This window comes from Pollachius pollachius (genome assembly GCF_949987615.1).
Source record: "Pollachius pollachius genome assembly, chromosome: 8".
Taxonomy (NCBI): Eukaryota; Metazoa; Chordata; class Actinopteri; order Gadiformes; family Gadidae; genus Pollachius; species Pollachius pollachius.
The window spans coordinates 14,734,865-14,751,574 of record NC_136941.1 but is presented as its reverse complement, the minus strand read 5'-3'; the positions used below and the strand labels follow the sequence as shown (position 1 = coordinate 14,751,574).

The 16,710-nt window shown below is 39.4% G+C and overlaps 2 protein-coding genes across 2 annotated transcripts; both read left to right on the top strand.

The window, feature by feature from the left end:
• Positions 1-407: 407 nt before the first annotated feature.
• On the top strand, positions 408-3,258 carry ren (renin; the record flags this gene model as incomplete). The annotated part of the gene is made up of 9 exons (XM_079741062.1): positions 408-484; positions 879-1,026; positions 1,446-1,569; positions 1,761-1,879; positions 2,048-2,244; positions 2,353-2,475; positions 2,574-2,715; positions 2,840-2,938; positions 3,097-3,258. 9 exons carry the CDS (start codon positions 408-410, stop codon positions 3,256-3,258), a joined length of 1,191 nt encoding a protein of 396 aa, XP_079597188.1.
• A 5,706-nt stretch (positions 3,259-8,964) lies between these two features.
• Positions 8,965-15,213, top strand: csf1b (colony stimulating factor 1b (macrophage)). Its single transcript, XM_079742203.1, has 9 exons — positions 8,965-9,089; positions 11,641-11,754; positions 11,899-11,961; positions 12,071-12,241; positions 12,471-12,675; positions 12,781-12,911; positions 13,771-13,814; positions 14,749-14,816; positions 15,007-15,213. Exons 1-8 carry the CDS (start codon positions 9,048-9,050, stop codon positions 14,786-14,788), a joined length of 810 nt encoding a protein of 269 aa, XP_079598329.1. The 5' UTR covers positions 8,965-9,047; the 3' UTR covers positions 14,789-14,816; positions 15,007-15,213.
• Positions 15,214-16,710: the final 1,497 nt, after the last annotated feature.

Here is a 16,710-nt window from a genome sequence, read left to right as displayed (position 1 = left end):
ACGCTGCTTTCTATCTGCCCATTCTGTCTAGAGGTCAGAGTTCAAACCTTTTACTGGGACCTATTTATCAAAGCAGAGGTTGTGGGACCAGGGGGGAGGGGGGATACATGGTAAGGGTGGGTTAGTGAGTGTGATGGGGGTGGGGGTCCTTAGCGGTCTCTTCTAGGGAAAGGTCTCTGGTAGAGTGGCCAGTAGGTCAGGGCAAAGCAGAGGACAGATCTCCTATATAAGAGTGGAGGTTGGATGCTAGCAAGGAAGAGCAGAAAGAGAGCGCAGTGCTTTGGACACACTGACATCAAGACACACCTTCGCTGTCATTAAGGGACAAGGAAAGACAGTCAAAAGTCTTCTTTGATCGTTTGCATCCGTCGCTGGCCTTTCATTTGTTCCTGTATTGACGAGTCTCCATGGAGCCGATGAGGAGTTACTGGCTGTGTGCAGCTGTGCTGTCGTTGACAAGTTGCCCCGGCCATGCTTTGCGACGGTAATTTATTGTTTTTATTCTTCAGATTATAGTGTTTTCTGTATGGGATTTATTGGATACTTTGTCAAACGGAGTGAGCGATACATTTGAGAAAAAACGTTATATTCGAAATTGAAGCTGACTTTACACATTTAAAAAATATGTTTGCAATATATATTGTATGCAATATATTTAAACTTCAAAAGCAAGTGAAATGAGGTAAGCTCAACTATTTCTGATATCAATTACATTTCTTATATATGTCAATCTGTTACACAGGTGGTCTACATTCAAAGCAGTAACAATGAATAAAAATGTCAAGTAACAAGAGTAGACGAGAAAAAGTAAAGAAAAGTTCAAAGTGTTCTTATACAATCCGACTTTGAAACGGGCTTGCATCTGTGGTATTGTCCAGAGTGACCCTGAAGAAGATGCCATCCATCAGGGAGAACATGATGGAGCTGGGCTTCGCTGTGGACCAGGTGTTCCCTCTACTGACCCAGAAGGCCTCCGATGATCCAACCAATGGGACGGCTCCAACGCCCTTGACCAACTATCTGGATGTACGACAGCACAGTTGACAACTGCAATGAAAAAACATGAAAATGAATATATATATATTTATATACATTGAGAAATTTGATGGTCTTCTTATGTATTTATCTATATATATGTTTTATATATATAAATATGTATCTATCTATATATATATATATATATATATATATATATATATATATACATACATACATTAGAAGACCATTGTATTTCTCAAGTAGTTTGAATACCTTTCTCTCTGAAATGGGAAACCCATGTCCAAAGAGATTTGTCTTTATTATTATTATTATTATTATTATTATTATTATTATTATTATTATTATTATTATTAAAGAGGCGGAATTGGAACCAGTGGTATTGGTATGTAAACTTGTGGTTTTATATGTATGGCTTTCTGTTTCTATTTTGAATGTATTCTAACCAGACGCAGTACTTTGGGGAAATCAGCATCGGCTCTCCTGCCCAGATGTTTAACGTTGTGTTTGATACGGGCTCGGCCAACCTCTGGGTGCCCTCCCAGAGCTGTTCTCCTTTCTCCACCGCCTGCTGTGAGTTTACTGGAGACATTATCATGCTATCATACACACACACACACACACACACACACACACACACACACACACACTCAAAAACCCACATCTACCAAAATGTGTCAGACGCGTGTTGTTGACAGGAAAGAAACATCATTCCTTCCGTAATTCCTCTGAAGATACTCACTCCGTTTTTTAATCACTCTCAGTTACGCACAACAGGTACGACGGCTCCAGATCCCGGACTCACATCGACAACGGAACGGGCTTCTCCATCCAGTACGCCTCTGGCACCGTCCGAGGATTCCTGAGTGAGGATGTAGTTGTGGTGAGTTTGAAAACACACCCACTCAAGCATGTGTGTGTGAACAGCTTAACCCGCAACAGCCACACTTTTCCCATAACATTGTGACGACACCCGCTGGGCCATGCTGCCTCAGGCATGCAATCCGGCCCGGGCGACGATAAATGATGCCTTGTGGCTCTCCCCTCACAGGTCGGCGGCATCCCCGTGGTCCAGGTGTTCGCCGAGGCCACCGCTCTGTCAGCCATGCCCTTCATCTTCGCCAAGTTTGACGGCGTGCTGGGGATGGGCTACCCGAATGTGGCAATCGACGGCATCACCCCCGTGTTCGACGGCATAATGTCCCAGCACATCCTCAAGGAGGAGGTGTTCTCTGTCTACTACAGCAGGTGGGTTGGGGGGGGGGGGGGGGGGGGGGGGCAGATGAATGGACAGACAAACTGACAGATGGACAGTCTGAGTAATTGGTTGATTGATTGAGGGTGGTTCTTTTCCAGGGACCCACAGCACTCCCCTGGTGGTGAGCTGGTGCTGGGAGGCACAGACCCCGACTATTACACTGGAACCTTCAACTATGTGGCCACAGAGGAGATGGGAAAGTGGGAAGTGACCATGAAAGGGTGAGCTTATTTCCATGCATTGCATACTGGTTGTGAATATACATGAATGACTACATCTGTGATCTCATAGTGGGAACTTGTTTTATTCCTCCTTCCAGTGTTTCTGTGGGCGACAGGATCATGTTCTGCGTGGAGGGCTGCACCGCTGTGATAGACACAGGCTCCTCCTACATAACAGGCCCTGCTTCCTCTGTGTCGGAGCTGATGACAACGATCGGAGCTCAGTTGGATGAAAGTGGCGTGAGTTCTAACACAACTGACGCATCCGCCTTCCATCACACACACACACGCACACACACGCGCACTGGCAAAAACAATAACAGATGGCTGTTCATAGTTGAATCCACTTCTGTCTGTTTTCCAGTACAAAGTGAACTGTGAACTGGTGAAGACTTTACCGTCTGTGACTTTTCATCTGGGTGGCCAAGCGTACGAACTCAGTCACGAGGATTACATCTTATGGGTAAGCGCTAGCCGCAAGGTGGGCACAGTGGAGCTAAACACAAAGAGGTTTCTATGTTAAATCAGCCACATGCCCGGTTATAAAATAAACACACTTTGTTTTTTGTTCTGCATTTATGTAAAAAAATTGTATTTCTAAATGAAACATTGTGTTTTCAGCAAACCGAGTTGGAGGGGGATGTGTGCACCGTCACCTTCAGAGGGCTGGATGTGCCGCCCCCTACAGGCCCCATTTGGATTCTGGGAGCCAATTTCATTGCGCGCTACTACACAGAGTTTGATCGGGAAAACAACCGAATAGGCTTTGCTACAGCAGTCTGATAACAAACTCAAAACTAAACCCCCCCACGTCCCTTTTCCACCTCTCTCTGCAATCTATCCCGGCCACCTCTGTCTCTCCCCCTCCTTGCCTTGTCCTTTCTGGTTATCTAACTCTCCAGTATGCTGATCTCAGGCCCTATACCCTACTCATCTGTCCTCAGACTCACCCGCTTTTATGAACACCTAGGATCATCTCTACTTCATTACCCACGTTAGGATGGGGAAGATGGAGATACCTTCCTTCGATTTATGGCCCTTAAAAGAAGCAACGGTAAAGAAGAGAGAGAAATTTGAAGGCCAGCTATGTTCTTTTTTTCAAGCGTATCGCTCAAGCCTAAAATAACGAATATGCATTTCTGTCATGTACGCTTCCGCTGATTTTCACTATTTTGCATCTATATCAATTAACATTATCCACCTCTGAACTGGGCTGACGTGAAAGCAATAAACTTCAGTTGGCCTTTTTCTTGTTTGTCATCAGTATGTTGACTCACTATGACCTCCATCAACAAAAGAGGGGCAGAATAAAACCATCTTGCCATCTCATTTCCTTAACAAAACATAGTAGATGACAATATCTTTGATAATCTTTATGAAATATGTATAATAACAAAAATAACGACAAAATTAGCAAGCATTTTGTGCACAGACTACATTATTAGTTTTTTATCAGAGTTCTGCATGTTTTGATATTCAATCTTTATGATTTAATTTTTTGCTTTGCCAATGGTAAATTTTGAGTGTTGTTAACATTATTGATACCTTCACACACTCTCTCTCACACACACAAACACACACACACACATTATACACATACACACAGTACGTGCCAGTTTGCACTTTATTTTAAGCTTAAATTACTTTTGTACTACCATAAGGTACTGATCAAATAAATTATTATATTGAATACAAAGCATTCTGGGGTATGTTCTCCACACTACACTACCATTCTTAGAATCCTAAGATATTTATATTTTTGTTATTTCCACCTATTATCTAAAAAGTAATCCAAAAACTGATCCCATTTAGATGCAACATTCCTGTGTTCAAAGATAGATCACTGTACTTCCTTTCTGCTTGATCTGCAGTGAGGGGGCCCAGATTAAGATAACAACAAAAACTATTAAGCACCCAAATCTGCTCGTCTCTAGGTCTTGTCTGGTCTGTCTCAAAAAGTCCCCTCATTGTCTGCTCAAGGCTTTATTGTGTTAGTGTTCTTAATGTCATATGATAGTGTGCTTGAGGTCTTTCGGACGACCCGCCACATCCATGAATTGTATGATTGCCTCTCTAATTGATGGCAAGCGTGCCATGAAGTGAAGGCCAGGATAGATTTATTGAAACTTTGTCGTCGTGACTTTTGTTTCACTTTTGTTTTCAGAAGAAGCAGAAGTTGCAGGAGTAAACAAACCAAAAATCATCTTTTACCAATTAAAAATGTTCTTGGATAGTTGTTGTGAAAAAAGGTTTTGAGAAATGTATACATCAAACCCAAACAATGTGCAAAGTATGTAAATGTTTAGAAAGATCCACATTATTGGCATGATAGTTGACAGTTCTTAGCATCATGCAACATGAGAAGATTCCTAACATGTCAAGGCTCACTGGTATTATAACATCAACCCACGTGTTGTTTGCCATGTTTAATTGTATTTAAAAATAAAACTTAAAAAAATTAATAAATAAATTTAACGTTGTTAATTTTTTTTTTATCACGCGATTAACGCTCTTTTGGCTTGGCAAACGTTGTAGTTTTTTCACCTGCTGTCTAGCAACAACTAGTCACGTTAGAAAAACTACAAAACCATACTGGATCTAGCTACACCGGAAACAAAACAACAAGCACGCTGCACAAACTTGTTGGGGCTAGCAAGGTTACGGAGCGGGTGAAAAACTCCTTAAAAGTGTATGTGTGTGTTTGTGTGTCACACTGTTCGAGCCTGCACGAGAGTTCAATGTTGTCATTAGCTGTTACATCTTTCTGACCAATCGCAGTTCACTTCGGGAGGGGCCGCTCAGTTACTCCCCTGTGGACAAAATCGACTTGGTTGCGACGTTGACAATTTTTGAGTGTTGCGTCTGTTGAGTGAGAAGTTGCGAGCGCACAGCTCAGGCTGCCGGACGGCGCCGCAAGGAACTTTTACAAACGCAATATTGTTATCCCGCAGTTATCAGCCCGGCAGCCCCGAAATGTTAACAGCCCACCAGGAATTCTCCCGACTCTCCCGATTACCACCCGCCACCGTGTGTGTGTGTGCGTGTGTGTGTGTGTGTGTGTGTGTGTGTGTGTGTGTGTGTGTGTGTGTGTGTGTGCGTGCGTGCGTGCGTGCGTGTGTGTGTGCTGGCGTTATTCGATGCCTGGTAATGTGTATAGGCCTACATACGGTAGGAATATTCATACTGGTTTAAATAATAAATGTTATAGTATTTCCCATCTTTGCTGAGCAAGAGTTTTGTACGAAAGTTCAGTGATTGAAACAAATAAAAGCCTGGGCTATTGAAGTTTTACGGTAGGCCTACCACTATCATGCACCTACCCGATGTCAAGTGGACCGGGTTGAATTCACTGCGGGTCTCTCTTCTTATATCCATCTTAACAAATATATTTTATTACTGTCCTTCTCAACACTCTCTGATCTCACTAAAAGGCTAGCAGTACAAAATCAAGGGATATTTAGAATAGAAAAAATGTGTGATTAATCGCGAGTTAACTATGACATTAATGCAATTATTCGCAATTAAATATTTTAATCGCTTGACAGCACTACTGTTTACATAAGGCTCACTCAATATGTGCGTTTGTGTGTGTGTGAGTGTGTGTCCCCATTGTGTGCGTTTGGGCCATGTAATATTATTTTCATTCTTTGCGCATGACACTTCATTCTGTTTTTTCTGGTAGAGCTTGAGGAGGCCACACAAAAAGTAGCCGAGGGGATCCGACCACCAAAATCCGCCGATGTTTTGCATTTGAAAAGGTAAATCATAGGATCAAGAAAGCATCAGGGTTAAGCTTTCAAAGAAATTTAAAAATACGAGTTGTTTGGGACTGCAGGGAAATGTCCAGTAGTCCCAATCCTAAAATATAACCGCAAGCGGTGATTAACGGAATCCAAGCAAAAGTCAAGAACACACCAATGGAAGATATATACATATGACATATAATTATGAAGGAAAGATGTTGATGAAGATGTTACACTCAATGCAATACTGTGCCTCGGCTTTCAAGTGAGCTGCAAAGCAATAGCCAAATGTCATGTTCAGCTTGCTCATGACGCTATGATCGGGATTCAAACTCTCAACTAAGGATCACCTGTACAAGACATTATCCAACTGAGCCACTGATAAACCTGAACTGCAGCGTCATTCACATGGTCAAAATGTCTATTGATAAGCATATAACATCCAGAAAACTCAAAGCACACATTTCTCAAGTTAATTAAGGGCTTTCTTAAAAGCAAATACCTGAAAAATCTTTGAAATTCTGGGGAAATTAAACATTTGTAGTCAAGAACACTAACGGAAGAAATATAAATATGAAAAATGGTTAACGAAGAAGTTCCCCTTAATGCCAAACTGTGTCTTGGGAGTCCGATTCTTGGAAACTAATGAGCCGCAATGTTGATTGCCTGATGAATTTCAGGTGCTGTTCAATGTTGTGTTTCTTAAATGAGTGGCAATGACAGAACGTCATGTTCAGCTTGCTCATAATGCTCAGGATTCAAACTCTCAACCTAAGGTTCACCAGTACATGGCATTATCCCGTTGAGCCACTGACATTCCTCAACATGATGCCTCATTCACTTGGTGAAAATGTCGATTCATAAGCACACAACATCAAGAGAACTCCAAGCACACATTTCACAAGAGAATTAAGGGCTTTCTTAAAAGGGTACAGATCTGAAAATCTGCACTGTAAATGCTATCCACCTAATTATAGCCGTATGGTAGTTATACAATAACAAAATGGTCACATAGGCAAAATGGGTTAAGACTGGAGGTTTGGCTTTTCTATGAAATTGTGGGAAAAGTAAACATTTTTAGAGCAGAAAACCAGGGTGAAAAAGATGCATCTGATTTTAGAGATTAATATGATGGAAGAATTTTGAGTCCAGGTCAATCTCTTAAGGAGAATTAAGGCTAGTTCGTATTTTTTTAAAATAGCGCCACCTTTGGGTGCAGTACCAGAATTTGGGTTTATTAGCAGTAGGGGGTATTGGTATCCACCTAATAATAGTCCTATGTTTTTTTTATACAATAACAAAATGGTCATATAAGAAAAATGGGCTAACTGCTCCAACTTTATAGGCCAATATTTCTCAAATGGAACTAAGTAAAACAAATTATGTTCGATGATTTTTGTGAGGCTTGGTCTAAAGATTTTATGTGGCAATTTTGGTGAATTTTTGATTATTTTTGTAGCCTGTGAATCTTTTTATCATGTTTAGCTTTAATATGAAATTGTGGGACAAGTATACATTTTATAAATGCGTCTGATTCTAGAGATTAATATTCTGAAATAATTTTGAGTCCAGGTCAATCTGGTGAGGATAAATAAGCCTAATTCATGATTTTTTACAATAGCGCCACCTTTGGGTGCAGTACCACACATTTATGTTTATGAGGGGGATATTGGTAACCATACCTGAAAATTTCAAGAGTTTTCGACTTACGGTATAGGCTGCAGTATGACTTTTACAGAATTTGAGGGGAAAAAAAAACGTTACAGAAACAATAGGGGACCAAGCAGCTTCGCTGCTCGGACCCCTAATTAGGATTTAATGAATGATTTTGTCATAGATACATTGTTCTGCATTTCAAGATGAGCTGCTTTGCAAGGAGAACACACAGTAGTTAGCTTAAAGGGAGTTTAAATGGAGTTGAAAATCATTTTATGTTACATTCTTGTATAAATACATAACATACCACAAAGGATTTGTGGTTGCATGCACATGTTAACTTACGCCGCCTGTGCACCAACAGACCACCCTGTGTCCATCTGTGGATGCAACATATTTCATGGATATCCGCACTGCAGTATCCCTAAGCCTGCATTGATTAAAAGGTTCTCAACAGATGTTTAACAGCAGGGCGTCTTATTTCCCAAAAGACAAACTTTGATTTGAACTTTGAAAAAAACTAAAAAAGGGTTATGCATGGAGACAAAACTGATCATCACAACTTTCATTTATTTTCCAATTCATTCTCAGAGTCCAAATTTACGGTTTGGTGACTTTTAGAAACTGTTTAATGAGCACTATTTAACTTGCCACTGCTATCTGAAACCATCCATGCGGTTTATTCAAAGCCAAATCGTATAACATGGACTGCCGGGAGATAGGCCTACAGAACTGTTTGAATGTGGAAAATATGGAATTCTATCCCCGGGCGGTTTAATAGTATTTTCCGTCTTGCATTGTGACTTGAGACAACCCATCACTATAAACATTGTAGATGTGTTTCCCTAAAATGTTTTTTATTTAACAACCTAAAGGACTAAAGTCAAGACACATATTAAGGCCTCCCAGCTGAACTATTGTATTTGTGGAGCACATGAGAGTTGTGGGCGGTCTCAGGCTGGACCATAAGCAGGGAGAGTTGTTCTATGCAAACTGAGCCTGCAGGAGGAGCACATTATGTTTGGGGGGATCGGCACGAGATGTAGTATTGTCAGTTTTGCCTCGCAGCATTCCCTTTCGCCACGAGTGGGACTAAATACAAAAAAAGCATTTATCTGCCTCAATGTGTGTGACAGAGGAGTCTGCTCTTGACCTTTGCCAAACATATACCAGATGACCAGCCTGGTGCCCTCCCTGATTCAGAGCAAAACCAAGGTAAGGGAAACTACTTTCACAGAATCTTTTGTTCACAAGGTCCCTGAGAACATTTGAAAACAATGGAGGTTACATGTGAATGAGTGGGTAGGCTTATGTATCTGTGTTTGTGTTTCTAATTAAGTTTGGTGTGTGTGTGTGTGTGTGTGTGTGTGTGTGTGTGTGTGTGTGTGTGTGTGTGTGTGTGTGTGTGTGTGTGAGTGTATGTGTGTGTGTGTGTGTGAATCTTTTTTGTGTTTGTGTTTGTGAGTTGGCATACCTTTAAAGTGCAGGTTGGTTTAATCGTGCTATGGATGACTTAGATGTGGACAGTATATCTTGGATATCATGGGAAAAGCAAATCATGTGGTTTAATGTGAGCTTTGTGTCACATCTTTTTTATCCTTGTCCTGGTCCTATTAGTTGTGTTGCACATTCAGTTAAAGTTAATCAGTGGTAACACTCGACAACAGTTAAGACTTCTGTGAATATAATTAGAAGTTTTAGTAGGACTAGTAGTAGTAGGGAAAGAGAAAGTGACAAATTTAAAAATGCATATATTTCAACAACATATTTATACATTTAAGGATGCAATGATGAGTTTATTTTGAATGTAGTAACATTGGAACAATTGACCATTTAATTGTTTTTTAAATTTGTATTAAAGTAGATTAAATATACTTAAAATGAACAATAGTGAAACACTTCATGTTTCCAAGTGTTCTAATAATGTAATATAACTACATATTTCAAGTAACCTGAAATTGTATCGCTTGCCTTTTTTAATTAGCGTGCACACATGTCTCTAAAATGTGTCTCAATAGTTAAATCACTGTGGCAGTAACATTCCAATTACAATATCATCAATAAACATTGACAATAAATGCTTATAGATAATGTGTAATAATAATGAATGTGAAAAATGATTAACATTACTTTATCATTCCATGAGTAACAATAACCAATAATGCCAAAACAATACTGATTCTATCCACTACAGACAGTATACACCGTCACATTCAAGTTGGTCAACAACACCCAGGTCTTGTTCAGCCTATCAAACAGCCTCTTTAGCAGTGGGACTGTAGTGTTGGGGAGTGTCACATGAAAGATATGGATTTATGTCATTAATAATTATCTTAAACACCAAACAAACCGGACCAAAGGGCTTGTCGAGGTTATGGTAACAAAGCAAGGATGCATCCGATTCTGTGTGGTAGGCGTTTGCCATTTTTCAAGCTGATGGCAATAATTGATGGTGTCATGCCACATTCCAACCAAGTTATATTCATCTATGAAACTAACTGTGCTGGTATGAAAGTTTAACAACAGTGTAAATCAGGTATGCTTGGTTGTGATGAAAATTACTTTCATCCCACAAGAAGCATGCGACTTAATAAGGAAAGCCTAAGGGGTAGACCTACCTATTTTGGATTAGGATATTACCTATTCAGTAAATAGGTAAGTAAAGTTAATCTAAAATCAGTTGCCTTCAAATCATAAATGATAAAGTTAGTGGCGGGGAGGGGCTTTCCGTTTAACTTTGACTGCCAATTGTAGCGACCCCTATGGTATATATACTTATTTTTTGAGTAGAAATGTGGAGGTTGATGTAAGCACTAAAATATTTGATTTTTGGGTTAGGTTTAGGGTTAGGTTTAGTCAGATTTGTTTACAAATGACACGTATGACTTTCCTTTCTTTGTACCGATGGTACAAAGAAACCGATTGTACAAAGAAAGGACACATTTGATGGTTAACATTGGTTTGTTCTGCAAATAAATATTTTAAAGCCTTGACAAATAATTTGACACAGAATGGAATATTCAACATCAGAGAGAGAGAGAGAGAGGGGGGGGGGGGGGGGAGGGAGAGATCGAGGCAAATCAAAATAGCATGTCAGTTCTGAAGGAGACTGGTTCCCAGACATTTCGGTTTCAACATCTAAGCAATAGCTGTTGAAGAGCGCACACATTATGTGAAAGAAACGAAGCACAGTAGAAATAGAATGGGACAAACTCTGCTTGAATTCCTCTTTGGTTTCAAAGAAATCCTTTGTCTCCGCTTTCCATCTCAGAAATCAGATAGCAAAAGGAGCATTGTTAAATTAAGATGAAAGACTTGCGAACTCTAGTGTTGGAAACGGTCTGAGTCCCCTCATACATAAGCTATTCAAGGGCGTTATTCAAGGGTTTATGAATGAGTCCAGAGAGATCTCACCGCATGAGTGAGTGAATTTGTTTGTATTTTATTATCCACATTCCATAAGGTTCTGTCGCGTGTCAATAGGACCCCTGCTGGAGGCTTTGGGAGACGTAGAGCAGAGCGCATGCTCACTCAACACGTGGCTGTCCATGTCATGCTAGGCCTACTTCTACCATCCTTCTAATCGATCTGTACGATCACTTATTCGCCCATATATACCAGATTTCCCCCACAGGTGTAGGTCATAGTAGTATTATATGATACTTTAAGATACTCCAAATACATAGTGTGAGCCGCTCAAGATGAAAATTCCCCCCTTTATACATCTGGTACCACATGCCGATGCGCTGTTCTTTGCGTGTTGCAGGTCAATTGTCTGTGTGTGCTTGTGTTCCTGAGCTTCCCCCTCACCATGGGTGAGGTGCCCGGTCCCTGCAGACATTCCATAACCAGGGAGCACCTCATGACTCTCAGACACCTGGTATGTGATTCTATTACTCAGCCAGCATTGAAGATTGGCATTTTTATCCCCCACCCCCCGTCCCGGGGCCGGGTTGAACTATTGGGTGTGGATGATTTTTTTTCTCTGTTGTCTACGACTGAACCCCCACTGTTGTTTCCACAGATGGATAACCAGTTTAGCAGTGGGTGTATGATTACCTATACATTTATAGAGCGGAAGGATTTGGTAAGGTGCCCTTTCATTGATAAAAAAAAAAAAAATGAACAAAGTTATTGACTGCCTTCAAAGAACTCTTTTTTCGTTTTGCTTTTGTTTTTTTCTTAACCACCGACAGAGCAAATGTTGCTTTGTAAAAGCGGCCTTACCGTGGATCTTGGAGCTGCTTGCGACCCACTTCAAGTACGGCAGGGGCTCGGTCAACGAGGGTTACGTACAGTCTCTGAGGGCGCTCATTCTCAACATCTACTCTCAGAAATGTGTTCCTCAGATTAACGAGGAAGTTGAGGCAAGTGCCTGATATTTAATATAACAATGGTCCGCGTAAACCTATTTTGGTAGATTCCAAGCTACTCAAATATTACTACTCGAACAAAACAACTCCTTTTATTTGTTGTTCTTGTGTTTGTTTTTCCCGTTATTCAAAGATAATTGCGTTGTATGAACAATGTACAATGATAATGTCCCGATGATGAAATCAAATTATGTTTTTTTCCCCTTTTTAAACGATTTCTTAGGACAAACCAGAACGTTTTGAAGTGTCCTTTCAACAGTCTCCTTTAGAAGCACTGAGGAGGGCCTTGGAGGTGTTGTCTGTCTACTGGGAGCTTATGAACACCATGGAGGGGCCTGTAGACTGGCAGTGTGAGAGCGAATACACTGTGGACTTTGTGGTCAGCACAGAAGTACCTACAAACCTGGCCACCGTCCACTTTACAACAGGTTTGGTGACACACGTTTACTTCACGTTGCGCTTTGGTGCGCAATGCCTCTCCACCTCTCCTTACCTTACTAACCTTGGACGTCTGTGATCTTACCTTTCCACAGACATAGCTGAGAAGTACTCAATGAACGTGTCCCCGAGACGTTTGGATTTTTATAAACTTGGCTTTATAATCACTTCCATCTGCGGAGGAATTCTGATTATATTCTTCCTCTCCTACATGTCCTTACAAAAGGTACGGCACCACCTCTGCAAAGGACAACATTATGGCAGGTTCTGACTGTGTAGCCCACTAACCATACCAATGTGTTGTAAATATTGTTGTTGTAAATTTGTAACACTTGAATGCATTAATAAGCAATAACTTAGAGTCAACAGTTAGATAATGGTTTAGTTATCATTTACTAATGGTGTTAATGATTTCTAATGGTATTCATGTTTAAGTCCCAACGACATTCAATCTAGCATGCAGCATAAAATCTGCTAAAAATATCTGTAGCCATCGATCGATAGTGATTGCAAAAACTAAATCCATGAAATGGAAACCAATTATTGATATGTTCTTCAATAAAAAATGTTGGCCACTGTCTTTGTTTACAAGAATCTTACTATTAGCACTCCAAAAAACCCTTCCACTCACACCACTCAGCCAGCTGAGCTAAGCTATTTCGCGTCACACAGTTGCACAGCCAGTAAGAGTGGACGTAACACTGTTATTGAGGTTTTTCATTCTGAATACAACATTAACTAGCTGCTAATGATGCCTTTACTGCAATCTAAACTGCTCAGCCTTCCCCATGTAGGCCAATTTGAAAGCATTCAGTGGTAAAATATGAAAATAGCTTGGAACTGGAGCTAAGAAACAATGAAAAAATAACCAGCTGTTGCCATTTAACTGCAGAGAAATAATTGAATCCAGATTTCTCAGTATACTAAACATAAGCATGACGGAAAAAGAGTGGTTTCAATTTGTGTTCTTCCTAAATCTTTTTTTTTTCCCATGACAGAGTTCAAATGTCAGAAAATATTTTGAAGTAGCAGGCATCCTCTGTTCAGAATCTCACCCCTTTTTCTTCCTTTGGTCTGGTGTGTAGATTCGGCGGAGACATGCAGAACACAGTCCTGGAGCCATGATAATGTGAGTAGCCTATCTCTAGGAACTTAATAGGGTAGGGTTAGGGTTTGGGTGAGGGCTAGGGTTAGGTATTTTTCTTTTTTATTACCTTTACCATTATTTGATTTGTTTTTGGGGAGTGGCTTTGGAGGTTGGCCTGAAGGGAGGGTTAGGATTTTTTTTTATATACTTTGAAAACGAGTTGACTGATAAAAATTGCCTGCCCCAGCTTTAAGTGCTCCTTCTAAATATTCCCTAGAGATTCATGAATTTAGTGCTAATCTGGTTGACCGTTGCTCAATGTTACACATTGCAACTTTATATAAGGTTATGATGTTCATGTAAACTAAGGTAAACATTTATACAATATTTCATAAGGTTAGGGTTAACCTTTACCAAGTTACCCTAACCCTTATGCTAATTCTTTATAATAATACTTATTACTGTAACTACTCTTAATAAATGGTTAATTAATGTACCCATATTGTAATGTGTTATTTACTACAACAATATACTGTTCATACATTCAAAAGCACTCTCTTGTATGTTTTCTGTATATCTCAGAGTATATGTATATTGTTCATATTCTTTGGCAGAAGACAGCTATAATATTGATTTTGGTGCAAGCTAACACTGTTCAGCCTTCCCCCTGTAGGCCGCTTAGAAAGCATTCAGTGGTAATAACCTATGAAAATAGCTTGGATAAGAAACAATCCAAACAGGGCCACCTCGTTGCCATTTAACTGCACAGAACTAATTTATTTATTTCTCAGTACACCAACCATAAGCGCTAAGGAAAAAGACAATTTGTCAATTTGTGTTCTTCTTAAATCCTAAACCATATTTGTTACCCATGACAGAGAGTAAAAATGTCTTATTTTGGTTTCATTTTAATGTAGCAGGCATCCTCTCTGTTCAGAAAATCACCCCCTTTTTCTTCCATTGGTCTGGTGTGTAGATTCAGCAGAGAGCTGCAAACCACAGTTCTGGAGGCATGATAATCTGAGTAGCTCCCAGAATTTAAAGGTAGGCAAAACATTTTTAGAAGCTTTTTTGATTTGTTTTGGGGGAGTGGTTTTGGAGGGAGGCCTGAAGAGAGCAGTGGGAATATCTATTGTATACTTTGAAAATCGAGTTGACTTTGTCAAAAATGCCTACCCATAGGGATTCATGAATCTAATTTGTTTCAAGTGTATGCATTTTATTTTTTCATTAGGCAATGACAGCACATGAATTGATCAGTGTATGACGAACACATGAAGTTGGACATTCGATTGATTAATCATCAAGGACACAAGAGTTAACATATTTTCAAATGTATAATGTACCATCTGAACCATATGTCATCAGAGCTTGGCTTTAAGTGAAAGCAAGAGTTTTTATTTAGAATAATGTGCTTTGTATATGAATGTTTATGCTGTATCCATGGCTTATATTTTTCTATTTAGTTGAGAAAACAAAATATTTATTTTTACAATAGTTATCTATGTTGAACAATGTGTCTATCATATGTAACATAAACACCTTCTTATCTATTGCTAAAGCTGTTTCCCAAATGTTTCAACCACTAATTTATTGTATGTTAAAATTGTCTGTATAATAATAATCTATTGATACATTAAAAATCCATATTAAATTACCTCTGCAACGCTTTGATAACATTGGGATTGAAATGTGACACCCAACAAAATCCCTTTGAGACATCCGATCTATTAACACTAGTGGAGTGGTTAAGGTCGTGATCATTTAATTGCTTGTTGGTTTAACTTTCCATTTCATAAGACTCTCAAAGCTCAAGCCAAACTTCAAAAGCGTGGGCCTGTTTAGGAGGCCTACTCTGCCAAAAATAATGTTAACTACGTTATCCTCCTCTTGAAAAGATTCTGGGGAACAACAAAAACATTCTGGCTATAAGGAAAGAAAACAAAACATATGATTCAACTTTGTATTAAATGTTTAATACTTTGGATTACGTAAACCATGATCAAAGCCTGGCAACAATACATAATGTAATTAAAGGTAGTAAAAAAGAATGGAATGTGGCGTTTCTGATTCTTAAAGGTTGAAGGTGTTTATAATGCTGTCTTTCTGCCAGGTGAGCATTACATTGCGTAACAACTGATTTGTTTTCATAGTGATAGCTTGACATGTGGATCCCAGAGGATTACATCCCTGACCTTTTTTGTGGAAATGGCTGCTACATGTGATCATGTGCATGTGTGGGGCCTAAAGCCTATATGTTATCTCTGTCACAATACAAATCCCTCGAACGTCCAAAAATATGTGAGGAGTGGATTGTAAAAAAAACTTCAAAGGTTACTACTGATCATTGTAAATAAAAGTATAGTTGTTGTACAATATTTCTACTTTTAATTTGGTGATCTATTTTAAATTTCTATTATTAATTTTCTGCAGCAGATTAAAGGCATCTGTGTAACAGAAAACAACCCACCCTTGTCATGGCTCCCAACTATTTGCAAAAAAAAAAAATTGGAAGTTTCCCAAAAACAGTTAAGAGTGTTCTGAAAGAAAGCTATTCTTTTCTTGTTTTTCTTTCTTGATTTCTTCTTTCCTTCTATCTTTCGTTCTTTCTTTAATTCGTGCTCAGTCGCTCTTTCCTCTGTCTCTCTACCTTTCTGACTTGGAGTGAGCTGTGAAACAGCTGTTTTTAAGTTTAGGCTTACCACAACAAAGAGAACATTTGGCTGTGCCAGATATTTATATTGATGGTGTTATCCAAGGGCTCTACACATGCTTCATATTTGCATAGACACATGGTCACTTCATTTAGCGAGAGAAAAACATGAACATTTGCAGAATAGTTATTGTCATATAAAATCGTACACATATTAATTTGTTTACTTATAGGCTACATTCTTTAAATGGAAATACAATTCACAGGTTTATTGAAGATACTTTG

Excerpts from the sequence above, each read along its gene's own strand:
- csf1b (XM_079742203.1), top strand. The coding sequence starts at position 9,048 with ATGACCAGCCTGGTGCCCTCCCTGATTCAGAGCAAAACCAAG. Across the intron at positions 12,242-12,470 it reads AGATTAACGAGGAAGTTGAG|GACAAACCAGAACGTTTTGA; the intron begins GCAAGTGCCTGA and ends ACGATTTCTTAG. Across the intron at positions 13,815-14,748 it reads AGTCCTGGAGCCATGATAAT|ATTCAGCAGAGAGCTGCAAA; the intron begins GTGAGTAGCCTA and ends TCTGGTGTGTAG.